A 13,172-nucleotide genomic window follows, 5' to 3' on the forward strand; every position below is an offset into this window, starting at 1 on the left:
CAAAAAGAGAAATTGATAGAAATAAATATTTCTCATACAATTGCGAATATTTGTCAGTTGTTTCCCCTATTTCAAACATAGGTGGCGCAAGACTCGTTTACGTCGTTGTTGACTTCCGGTGTACATAAGATTTATAAGAGAGTGTAAGGAATTTGTTGTGCAAACAGCGAGCGGGGGTAGAATTCCCGAGATATGAAGCTTTTAAAAAAATCAATTGGTTCATTGTCATCAAATGTGACAGCGACAACGATCGTTTTAAGTTCCACTCAGCGTCGTGCGCTATAAACTTCAGTCTTCAGTTCAGTCCGACTTCACAGATATCAGATGACGACTTTGTTGCATATAGTATTTACGGGGGATTAAACATTTGCTCTGTAGATCGTAATATTCTGCATGAATGTTTTATGCTGAAATTTTATTTATCCTTAGTGATACAGTCATCAATGATCTTATAATTCTATGACCCCCCCCCCCCCCCCCCCCCCCCCCTCTTTCTAGACTAGATCTATAATTGAACAGGGGAAATTTGAGTCCTCAATATATAAACCAAGTATGGTACAAAAATACATTTCAGATGTCATTTAAAAATTAATTTTAGAGTTAACCAAGATCGTCAAAATATATGAATGAACGTGATTGCTAATAGCACCCCCCACCCCCTCCGCCGTCACTCGGTACGACGACACGACTGTAATGGAGGGGTGGCTATAATCAGACTGTAACTGTAAGGCAGTGAATATTCTTAGGTCTTGTTTTCGTTTTTGTTGACTGGATTGTAAATTAATTTCAACACTTTACTTTCATTGTTAATTTTGTTATAATTCAAAAAGTGTTGTAAAATATTGTTTGAATTTCAGGGAAAACGAGTCTGGATTCTTCAATAGTCAATACGTATGAAATTAATCAAAATATGAGATGAAATTGTCAAACTTTCATAACTTATCAAAGTTTGCATTATCATAGTTATGTTGTTATGTCATGTTTATCAACTGACCCACGTAAGTACAGTCCAATACGTCAAAGAAACGAATACCAGTCCTAGCCTATTTTAACTGTTGACGCAAACCAGAAGAAAAATACATCTCAAGAGATTAAGATATTTCTGAATTTTTTAGAAAGAAAATTTGAATCATATCTACTTTTATCGAAATTAAATGCAAATTCATAAAGCTATAAATTTATCCAAGTGAAGTAAATTACAAATTTCACTATCATATACATGTATACAATGTTACATGTTATAATAAAAGCCACACATAGGCCTATTGTTCATTGTGGTTTTTATTTTAAAAAATCATTGCATTACGTTTTTCAATGTTCACTTGTAACTTCGATTTCAATCTGAAGTATGAACATTCAAATTGACCTTCAAATTGAAAAGTGTACTACATTTGTTTAGTGATGTATTTTAGTATTAAATCATTCATATCATGAACTGTCATGATACATATAAACATGATAAATCCTTATACATGAAAGTAAACACGGGTCAAATTATGTAGGCCTACATCAGTTTCCTGCAACACCATGGACAAACGTCATTTGGATACAACCATTCCTATACGCAGGATACAGTTGTGCTTTTCACGCAGAGTACAACCAACTCATAGTATATCAATCATAGTATATGGATGGAGACGTGAATTTAGAAGTTGAAAGAAAGTTTGAACTTCCGTCTTAAACTTGCAATCCAAATTGTAATATTCAATTAAAATGTAGAAACTCGAAATTTTGAATCATTATTGTACAGCTAGCATATGGGGTAGTAAAATTTATTTGACCTGCCAATTATTATGCTCTCGCTTGCCCTATGGACTAATAAAAAAGTTAATCGCAAACTGTTTACCTATCGTGACGTCATCACGTAAGTGATATAAGTTAAAACACGCAAATAAACTGTTTAATGTGGTATGATATATCATGTACTCTGTATACATGTGCCTTCTCTATCGTGAATTTTATTTCATAAAGAGAAGTTATACATATACATTCACTATTACTACACATTTTAACAGCTTAATAATAGAATTTCAGATATATATGGATATATTTATAATTGATATTCTTAATCCTCGATCGAGAGAGGGGGGGGGGGGGCGCATCTTATTGTTTAAAACATATGTAATTCAACAACTTATAAAGAATTATGATGTATTGTATATTATATATTCAACCTAAACTACTGTTTAAGTATGTAACCTTCACCACGAAGTAGTTTATAATGAAAAACGTTCAATGTGTATTGAATGTCTTTATTTAATCGATGTGACAGAGAAAATTCGGTTACAGCTGAAACTCTCAACGTGCTTTCCTTTCCGCCCAGAGAGTCTTGCAATGCGTTTTCTAAGTTCGTCTCTAAGCGCAGTGAGGTCCTACGAACCGTAATCCGCCATCGTTACTAAATATTCAACAACTTTCTAATCTAAACCTTCCGACGCTCTCTTAAACTTGAGGTTAGAAACGCCTTGGACGTTAACGGATCGTGCGCCACCTGTAATCAAGGGCGAGTAATTTGAAGTTTTATTTGCCATTGGCGGTATTCTTGCAGTGCTATTTGGGTGTCTAAGAATGAGGGGAAGGTACAGTTGTTAGCAACTTTACCATATCGGATCGGATGTTCTATAGTTAAGTGATATATATATATATATATATATATATATATATATATATATATAGAATATCACACTCTAATGTTGATCTCGGACCTGGGATTGGCCCCGAGAGTTGATCTCGGCCCGAGATCACTCGAGGGGCAATCCCAGGTCCGAGATCAACATTAGAGTGTGATATTGTTTATATCATATACCTAAAACACAACAAGTTGATAAACATTTTTTTTTTGAAATTGGGGGGGAGGGGGGGTGGGGGGGGGTATTGGGGGTATTGACTCAAACATAAATACATGATATACTGTACAACGATATTTGACTATTTCATTCCTTCAGTGACTTTACTTTAATGGTTACGTTTCCAGTACTATTGGCATTGTGAAACATGCTAAAGTCTGGGTTTTGTATAGCTTTATTCCATTGCTGGTCACGATAATTGGATGATTAATTATGGGTCCACATCCCCTCATGTGGTCTAGAATTAACTGAACTGCTTAGCTGAGAAACTCGTCATATCTATCGTTGTGTTGTTCATGTACATGTATATTCTATTAAGCAGCTCCTAGGGGCTTGCTAATTGATACTAAAATTGGAAATAAGTGAATTATTTTTATTTATTTTTTCGGATTTACCAAACTCGTCCGTTTTCAATATTTCATATAATTTGTAAGGGTTGTAGAACTTTGTTTACGTGGCGTCATCGTATGAACGGGAATGTTTACAGATCTGATGCTGCTATTTCTTTGCTTAAGGAATGTTACCTTATACTGAAGTAAGTTTTTTTTTTACCGTTTCCCATCTGTTTAGCATCTATAAGTCGTTGAAAAACGTCGGAAGATAATGGTTTTACTTTTCTCATTTTATTGCCAAATCCTTGGGATTTTAAATTTCAGAAATCGTTTTAAAACAGTTTTCTACATCAAAATTGCTGTAAATTAACATTTTATCTCCATTAGGACCGGGAATTTCTGAAAATGCTTCAGTATCACCCTCCATAATCATCCTACTGTTTTCTGTCGCCTAGAACGTTGATTGTTTTGAAATGAAGTTAAACGTGTTATTGTTCTAAATAAACAATTGTTACTTGGGTTACCCCCATTTGCTTATATACTCGCTACAATTTAGCGCTGTTTTTCAAAATGTTTTTATTTAATTTTTCTGCTTAAATTAAATTTTGTTGTGGAAGAAAGTATTATATTTTTTTTAAAATTGTGTCTAACATCATTTTTTTCATGTAGTTATGTTAGATTTAACAAAAAAAAAGAAGAAATAGCCATTTGAAATTTGAGGGCGAGACAGCCCCTTGACAACGGGCCGAGACAGAGATATCTCGGCCCTTAGGGCGAGACCGCCCTACCTACTTGCAGCTGTCTCACCCTAGCCAAGATAGGTATATCAGGGCTAATACACTACTAGGTATATGATATAATGTCCTACGGACCCGGTTTGAGTGTGGTGAGGGCCTGTCCCGAGACAGTTAGATTTATAATTCTAACTAGTGACTTTATACCACAGCAGTACATGCCATAATAAACGTATTTGAATACATGTACGTGCATCTCTGCCGTCAAAAATCTGAATAGAGAATAGAACAGTGTGAAAAATTGTTAGACGCTTTTGATACTTTCATGAATGCCCGTTAAAAATATGACGAATTCCCAGATGAAACTCGGAAACGTATGCATACATGTATTTCTCGAAAATTAGTATACCTTGTGAAGTGGTGGAAAGAATCTGAGTACCAAAAAAAATGAAAAACAGAAAACAGTTTTATCAATTAAAGGTGGTAGAGAATTCCAAGGGCACATCTTTGTGGGGGGGGGGGGGGGATGGGGTTAAAAATTATTTCATGGGATATAAACATTCTGAAATTAGAAATGGAATTACTACATAAAATTGTAGTAGCTAGTGCTGATATATTAAAAAATTTTCCTTATATTTACAATTTGTAAATTAATGTAAAATCTTTGTTGAGTATAAACAGTAAAATTACTGAACAACATAATATAAATAATGGATACTTTACAACATCAAAGAGATATGACCGTACACATTTTCTCAACTAACATGTTCTACCAAAGTGTAACATAGATAATAATTATGCACTGAATTTGAAAATGCATTTTTTATACACTCATAGCATACTATAGTCACTCTAAAGATTTTTAAAATCTAATATCTAACAGTGATTTAATACATGTTTTGTTTATTTGTACTCAAAAAATGATGCTAATGATTTATTGAAAATAAAACAACGATAGATATTGAAAATCCTTATTTTATTTTTATTTCTTTTCTACCGACCAACCCCGATTTTTTTTAATCCGTAAACCAATAAATTAAAAAAAACTGTGATCATAGGTGTATTAACATTAAAAGATACATGTATAACTAATTTGAACCCATCCTAGAGTCAAAACCCAGGGTTGTAAAATTCGCCATTTTTTCATCCTTTTCTGCTCTTCCTAAGTATGCATTTAGATTTTATACAGTATCAGAAAGCTTGAAGTCCTTCAAATCTTTATTACAATTTTGATAAAACTCCGAAACCAAACTCTTACCCCCTAGGATCATGCAATTTACAATTTTGGTAAAGGACTACCTACTCCTTCTAAATTTCTATATACTTTCAATTTACACGTAGTATCAAAAGCACTAAAGATGTTATTCAAATGTTTTACACATAAACACTTTATACTAAGTTTGGCCCCACCCTGGGGTCAGAACCCCTACCCCTGGGATCATGGAATTTACGACTTTGGTAGTGGCCTTCCTGATATACGTCATTCACTATGCATTTAGTTTTTCTTGCACATGTGCGGTTGTAGAGAAGATTTTTTAAAATTGGTCAATTTTGGCAGTTTTTGCCCTACCCCTAAAGCCCTATGGGTACAAGAGCCCTGAATTTCATACCAAATTTGAAAGGAATTGGGATGGTAGGTATCAAGAAATTAAAATTTTCTATTGTTTACACATTTAATAACTTACCATTTTTGACCCCACCCTGATACCAAAACCACTACTCCTGGGATAATCAAATTTACAAATTTTACAAATTGCTAAAGGACAACCTGCCCGTCCTAAATATCCATTTAGTTTCAAATTAATATCAATAGCACTAAAGAAGATGCTATTTAAATGTTTTATATAAAAACACTATATAGTAAGTTTGGCCCGACCCTGGGGTCAGAACCCCTATCCAGGAGATTATGAAATTTACAATTTTGGTAGAGGTCATCATGCTATAAATTGCTATGCATTTAGATTTTAATGCACATGTGCAGTTGTAGAAAAGATTATTAACAAGAGTACCGCCAACGGTACATAATACGCCTGTGAAAAGCTAATATAGGGTGTTTTTCTTACACCAGGATATGAACAACTTTGCTTCAAGTAGTATCAGCAATCATTAGGGTGTGACACATATAAAATACCAACCAGACCCAACCTGACAGAAAGCAGTCCCAGAGCAGTCCCGAGGACTGCTTAGCAGTCCCAGAGCAATCCAAGGGCAGTCCCACAGCAGCACCAGTAAGCAAACCGAAAAGCAGTCCCAGTAGTCCCAGTAAACAAATCGAAAAGCAATCCCATCAGTCCCAGTAGGCGGGGTTAAGATAACTAGTGGGAGGAGCTAAGCCGACAGTGAGCTTATCAATAAACATTGTCGATAATCGCTGGAGCGCGTCAATATGGCAGTCGAAATCGAAGATACATGACTTTCAATGTAATTAAAGAGAAAAACAATACATTATACATGAAAACAGCACATATTCAAAATACTTGTGTGACACTTTTTTATGAATTTATAACAAAATGATAGTTTATGAATACGAGTGAAAAAAGATACATGCAGAGTTTATAAGTCTGATAACCACAATTTCACAACGTAAAATCAATTGACGTCCATGTTCTGTCAGGCAATTCTGTTGTTATTATTCATTATTTAGTTTTTTAATATTTCATACATGTGAAGTGTATTTTGGGTTCTGAAAATTATGTAGCATACTTATATTTATTTCTTGACTGGGTTATTGAAATAAATGTGTTTAAAGTCGCCTAAATGATTTATTCACTTATTGTCTATATTAAACTAGCAAAAACTGCTTTCCACTTACGTGTAAACATATTTTTAATTTGTAAATGATTGGTTAGATATGGGTTATTTATTGCCAGCATTGTAAAATTGTTTAATTTCACTACAACATTTAGACAGATTTAAATAATTATGAAGATTCCAATCAAAGTGTATATGTCCATGTTGTTTAAACCGAAATCGAAGGTACAGCTGTGTTTGTAAAATGCATGTTCCCGAATAGACGTGTTCAAGGCGTTACCGACGACAACATTTACCAATAATTGCTCTTTTGCTACTCATGATAGCCCTATTTTGACACCTGTAAACACACGACAACATTCCGTGTCTTCCGTTTCCATGGACACAATAATTATACTTGTATGAGTATGGGGGACCCTTCATATCAAAGCTGCCGACCCCATACCACATCTCCCCTCAAGAATCATCTACAAACTCGTCTATCTAATAAATGGTCCAATGGATTTCATTTTTCAAATGTAATTGACCAATCAAAATTGATAAAGCAAATTCTAATTGAATCCGAAAAGAGTGATTTTTCATTCTGGGTTAGAAAATCCAACACCGAAGATGTCACAGACCAAAGCGGGCGCTGACAGGTAAATATTTTTCTGTTTATTTTTACATGGAAATATCACTGAAGTACACATACATGTACTGTCTTGTAAAATGGTACGTAAAATCATGATTTAGTGGAAAGAGAACAAGGAGTAAATTGTTCACATTCATGTAAAATCTGCTTCTTTAAAAACCTATAAAACAAAAAACAAAAACAAACAAAAAACTGTGCATACATGTGAGTGCACATGTACAGTTATCATGAATCAAATTGTTCTGGTTAAGACACTAAGACTTAGTTACAAAGTAGAAAAACTATAAAGGTACAATGTTCTTGTCAATCATAACATCACGTGATTCATTCACGCTTGGCTGAACAAAGCATGCAGTCCCAGTGCAGTCCTACTCTTTGAGAGAACAGTCCAAGAGCAGTCCCCGGGACTGCTTTCTGGGACTGCTTGGGTGGTAGGTTGGGTCTGGTTGGTACTGTACTATCTTTGCATCTTAAAAATAAGACAAATCATGTACTCTCTCTGTAATATTTTCACTTGGCATGATGTATATTCAACAGGGGATGCTTACTCCTCCTAGGCACCTGATCCCACCTCTGATGTGTCCAGGGGTCCGTGTTTGCCCAACTATCTATTTTGTATTGCTTGTAGGAATTATGAGATTGATCACTGTTCGTTATCTTCACCTTGCATATATGTGTACCAAGTTTGATGGTCCTTGCCCCAATGAATCGGTCGGCATCCTGCTACTACGACCTTGACCTTTGACCTTAAGAAACAATTCGAAGCATTCTCAATTTGGCATAAAGTGTATGTGTACAAAGTTTGACAGTCCTAGTCCCAACAGTTCGGTTTGCATACTGCCTACAAGGTTTGACTAAGTGATACTGTGACCTTGACCTTGAAAAATAATAGGCATCTTCCCCTCATTATGGTGATCAAATATACCAACTTGCAATATCTTGTAGCTTACGGTTTGGTTTGTATCTTAATGACTGTGATACTGTAACTTTGACCTTTGACCTCTAACCTTGAAAAACAATAGGCATCTTCCTTTCATCATAGTTATCAAATGTACCAAAATCCAATATCTTGGAGCTTACAGTTCAGTTTGTATTCTACCTACAAGGTTTTCCGTTTTCCTACTAAGTAATACTATTTTGGTAGAAATCTTCCTGCTCTACATCACTATGCATTTTAATAGTTTTTCTTAAAGCTGTATGGTCCGAATTACATCATTTTTTTTTCCATTTCATAAAAATGCTATTAAATCATCGTACGTATGTACACTGAGTGGCCAAAAGTATTGCAACAAACATGGCTGACGTCATCACAATGTAAATAACAGCTGCATGGAAAAAACCAACTTTCAATGAAATAAACATTATTTATTTACCTTTTTTTTCTAGTATTTTGTTGCAAAGTCTTTCTGAATAATAACTTGTCGTAGTCTTGAAGATATTGAAGCATGGAAGCTACGGATATATGTTTGAGAGAGGTCATTCCAAATTTTTGTCGCTGCAGCCATTAGGTCATCCCGGTTTTTAATATCATCAAACTCACGGGACAGGTTGATTTTGATACAACGCCAGACATTTTCAATGACATTAAGGTCCGGGGACTGTGCAGGCCAGTTGAATTTTGGAATACTGTTTTCTTATTTCCAAGTATTGGTCTGTCTAGAGGAGTGGGGGTGGAATTATCGTCTTGGAAAATAAATTGCCGATTTCCAAAAATTTTGCTAACAACGGGCCATAAGTGATTATCCAGCAATTCAATATACCTTGCTGAGTTCAGATTTCTATCAACAGGTACACGAACACCAATACCATAATAGGTAATACACCCCTAAAACATACAACTTACTCTCACGGGCGTTTTGCGTTGGTTCAGACGGTAAGGTTTCCTCTTCTCAGACGATTTTCTCCACAAACTTACAGAGTTATTTTGTCCAATGACTACCTGTGTTTCGTCTGAGAAAATAACTTTCTACCACTGTTCAGGTTTCCAATGTCTTTTCCTCGGCACCACAAAATTCGGCGTTGTTTGTTGACTTTAGCGATTGTAAGCGTTTTCTGAATTTTGCCCCTCCTGTATCCTTCCTGGTGTAACTTACGACGAACAGTTCTCATGGACACATTTGTGTCTTCATTCCTATTAAAAGTTGATGTAATGTCTTGAAGAAATTGTCTTCTGTTAGTTTTCAGAAAGCGATAAAGTTTCCAATCACCCCTCTCATCTATCACTCGGGGCCTTCCTCTCCGGGGATCGGTTTTAACACTTTCTTTTTGACGGAATGTTTTCAAAACTCGTCCAACAGTGCTTCGATGGATTCCCAATGATTCACTAATTTTGTTGTCATTAAATCCCTTTGAATTTAGAATTACAATCCTTTCCTTTAGGTCCTTTGACAATTTTCTCTCATTCTTCGACATTGTTTTCATTCGATACCTAACTGGAAATCGTCTGCAACTTTGAATTACAAACGGTTCCCCATATAATTCGTACCCTAGTTAATTCGCATACCTGACATCACGACCCAAGCTTACTTTGTTACGCGTCAGCAATAAAAATAAAATGTGAAGCGAGTAAAATTGTGATGACGTCAGCCATGTTTGTTGCAATACTTTTGGCCACTCAGTGTAGTTATGAGGCTGTATGACATGTCATACATTATTTCACCAGTTTTAACCAAACTTATTTGATTTTAAATCGGTGTTTACAAACAACCGCATCACTTTGCCATTTCAAGTGACAGTCACGTGACCAGTTCAAACTTTCAGATCATCGGTGGTCTTATCTGTGTAAAGCTGTGTATTTTGTTACAACAGTACCGTGCCATAAATTTATATAAATAAAAATATCAAATACCTCTTGGTAATTCGTTGTTTTACGCTCCTCTTTCAGCCTTAAAACTAGACAAATGCGTCGGAGTTAATACATTATTTTGGGATTCCCCTGACACGCGTGGGGCTATTTATAGACGTCTAACACTGTATAATTTATGCGTTATCTGTAACACCTCGGGCCTTTCACCAAATACACCGTGCTTTGGGTCAAAGGCCCGAGGTTTTCTGGATGATTTATATATGTACCACACTATATTTGCTTTCTAAATAATATTCTCAGTTTTCTTTTAGATACAGATGTTTTCAAGCGTGTAATTAAGGGAAAGTTAATAACTTTGTAAAGTAATTAATCTGCTTTAAAGTAATTATGTGCAAAAATAATACATGAACATCGGGTCATACAGCTTTAAATATTTTCAGTTTTAGAGGAGAAGATTTTTGAAAATTGGTCAATTTTTGGCAGTTTTAATCCTGAAATTTACAACTTATATCCCCCTTGTTCCAAATATGTTTCATACCGAACTTGAAATGAATGAGTAAATTAGTTATCAAGAAGAAGTTAAAATGTCTATTGTTCACACAGTTAATAACTGACCATGTAGGCCCACCCTAATACCAAAATCCCTACCCTGGGATCATCAAATTGACAATTTTGCTATTTGTTTTACACAAACACCATATATAGTAAATTTGGCCCTGCCTTGGGGTCAGAACCCCTACCCCTACCCCGGGGAATATGAAATTTATAATTTTGGTAGCGGCCTTCCTGCTTTACATCAATATATGCATTTAGTTTTTCATAAACGTGCGGTTCTTGAGAAGAAGATTTTTGAAAATTGGTCAAGTTTTGGCAGTTTTTGCCCCGCCCTTAAGGCCCCAGGGATGCAGGAGTCCTGAATTTTACAATTTATGTCCACATTGTCCCAAAGATGCTTCATACCAAATTTGAAAAGAATTAGACCGGTAGTTATCAAGAAGAAGTTAAAAATGTTCAATCATTACTGCACGACGGACGAAGACGGACGACAACCAATTGCAATAGGTGACTTGAGTTTACTCAGGTGACCTAAAAATGTGGGGGGAAATATTCTAAAACAACACACCGATATAACATTCGTACATATGTATATGCATTTAAAATACTTATGAAGACTTCCAAATCCTGTTCAAAATACTACTTACTATCAACTATCTGAAGGCCGATTTCGAATACCTGCTATTTCAGTCAGATCTTTAGATCTTGAGCAGACAAGACTAAACCTATACTGACCGACATGTGAAAAAAACAGTATATGTCCCCTTTTTCAAAGAGGAGCATAAAAATTAATTTGCGAGAAAACAACAAGGGGATAAGCATGCGAAACTGTAACACATTTTCTCTTTCAGAATTTTGTATTAAATCAAAAGTGTTAAATAAATTTGATTGATATCAATGTGCTGATTTACCAATTTGTTTTCAAGATTCACTCCATAATGTGATTCCTCTTTCAATTTCAGTTGTAAACATTGATTTCTCACAGATGGCAGCCAGTGGCTCATTTTACTGTCACATTCATTCTTTTCAACACATCTGGAAAAAAACCATCATGAAAATTAAACACAGCCCTGAGAAGTGGGTCAATCTATGGTCTAGAGATTATTAGTGATGGGAAGATGATCAATTTATTGAATTAAAAATTGGTTTAGTATTTCTGATTCCATTAGCATTATAATATTCTGAAACTACGACAGTCACAGTTAAATCCGTGATAAAAAGCATGGCCAAAAGTATAGAACACATCCATGTTCATAATTAAGGATTTAATATCCAAGCAATTGAACTTCAATGTTCAGTGTGCTTCTCCATAATTTATAACTTGATGAAACTGAATTTTCAACGAAAACTTCTAATAAGAGGACCATGGGTCACATTCCTCACCCGAGTCACCTTGGCCATGCCATTGTTCGTCTGTTGTGATATTTAAAAGACTCTTTTATCAATCTTTATTGCCATGGAAAATTTTGACCCCATATTGTTGCCCCAACCTATAGCCCCAAAGGATCACAACATCACCATAAATGAATTCCCATAACACAGAGATGCCTCAACACCAATATGACTAACATGACCTTCCTATTCTGGATAAAACTAGGGTTACAGGGTCATTGATCATGGTATGATAAGAAGACCTTACCATAAGAAACTTACATACAAAATATGAAAGCTCAATCTTAAATAGTTCAGGATATATTAAATAGATAAGATTTTTATTAAAATTAGGTCAAACATCCAGATCAAGGTCACAAGGTAAAGCTTCACAACATAATAAGGTCTTGTGATAAAGAAGCACTATATACAAAATATGAAAGCCCGACCTAAAATAGTTCCGAATATATTCAATAGGTTTATGTTTTCTTAAAAGTACATCATACTCCCAAGTTTAGGTAACAAGATCAAAGATCATGATATCAAATGAAAGATCTTGTTACAAGAAATATATACATTAAGATATGAAAGACCTACCTTAAATCGTTCAGGATATATTAAATAGGAAAGATTTTTGCTAAAAGTAGATCAAACTTCCAGGTCAAGGTCACAATATCACACACCATTGCATCACAAAAAAAGGTCTTATTATAAAAAAAAATTATATACCAAATATGAAAGCCCTAGCATAAGTACTTCAGGAGATTTTTAAACAGATTTTTCCCATTATCAGCATATAACACTGATCCCCCATTGTGGCCACACCCTAACCTCAGGTGCTATGAATTGCACAAATTTAAGCCTACTATTATGTCAGGAAGATTTGATGTAAATATAAACTTTTCTGCCCCAGTGGTTTTTGAGAAGATTTTCAAAGATTTTCCCTACATACTCGAATATAAAATTTTGACCCCCTATTGTGACCCCACCCAAATCTCAGGGGCCAAAAACAGTGAGAATATGCACTATGTCAGGAAGCTTTTGTGTAAATTTAAACTTTCTGGCCCAGTTGTTCTTGAGAAGACCTACATATCTGTATGTAAAACTTTAATCCCCTATTGTCACCCCATCCTACCCCCGGGGGCC

The 13,172-nt window shown here is 35.1% G+C and overlaps 1 protein-coding gene across 2 annotated transcripts in view; it reads right to left on the reverse strand.

Moving 5' to 3' along the window:
- Window positions 1–13,172, reverse strand: part of LOC125653668 (plexin-A4-like) — a 53,550-nt gene that overhangs the window by 6,813 nt on the left and 33,565 nt on the right. For both annotated transcript variants that reach the window (XM_056142993.1, XM_056142994.1), the window contains one exon: window positions 11,567–11,690. In XM_056142993.1, coding sequence (XP_055998968.1) covers window positions 11,567–11,690 — 124 coding nt within the window. The remainder of the gene's footprint in view (window positions 1–11,566; window positions 11,691–13,172) is intronic.

The sequence above is a fragment of the Ostrea edulis genome, chromosome 7 (genome assembly GCF_947568905.1).
Source record: "Ostrea edulis chromosome 7, xbOstEdul1.1, whole genome shotgun sequence".
Lineage (NCBI taxonomy): Eukaryota > Metazoa > Mollusca > Bivalvia > Ostreida > Ostreidae > Ostrea > Ostrea edulis.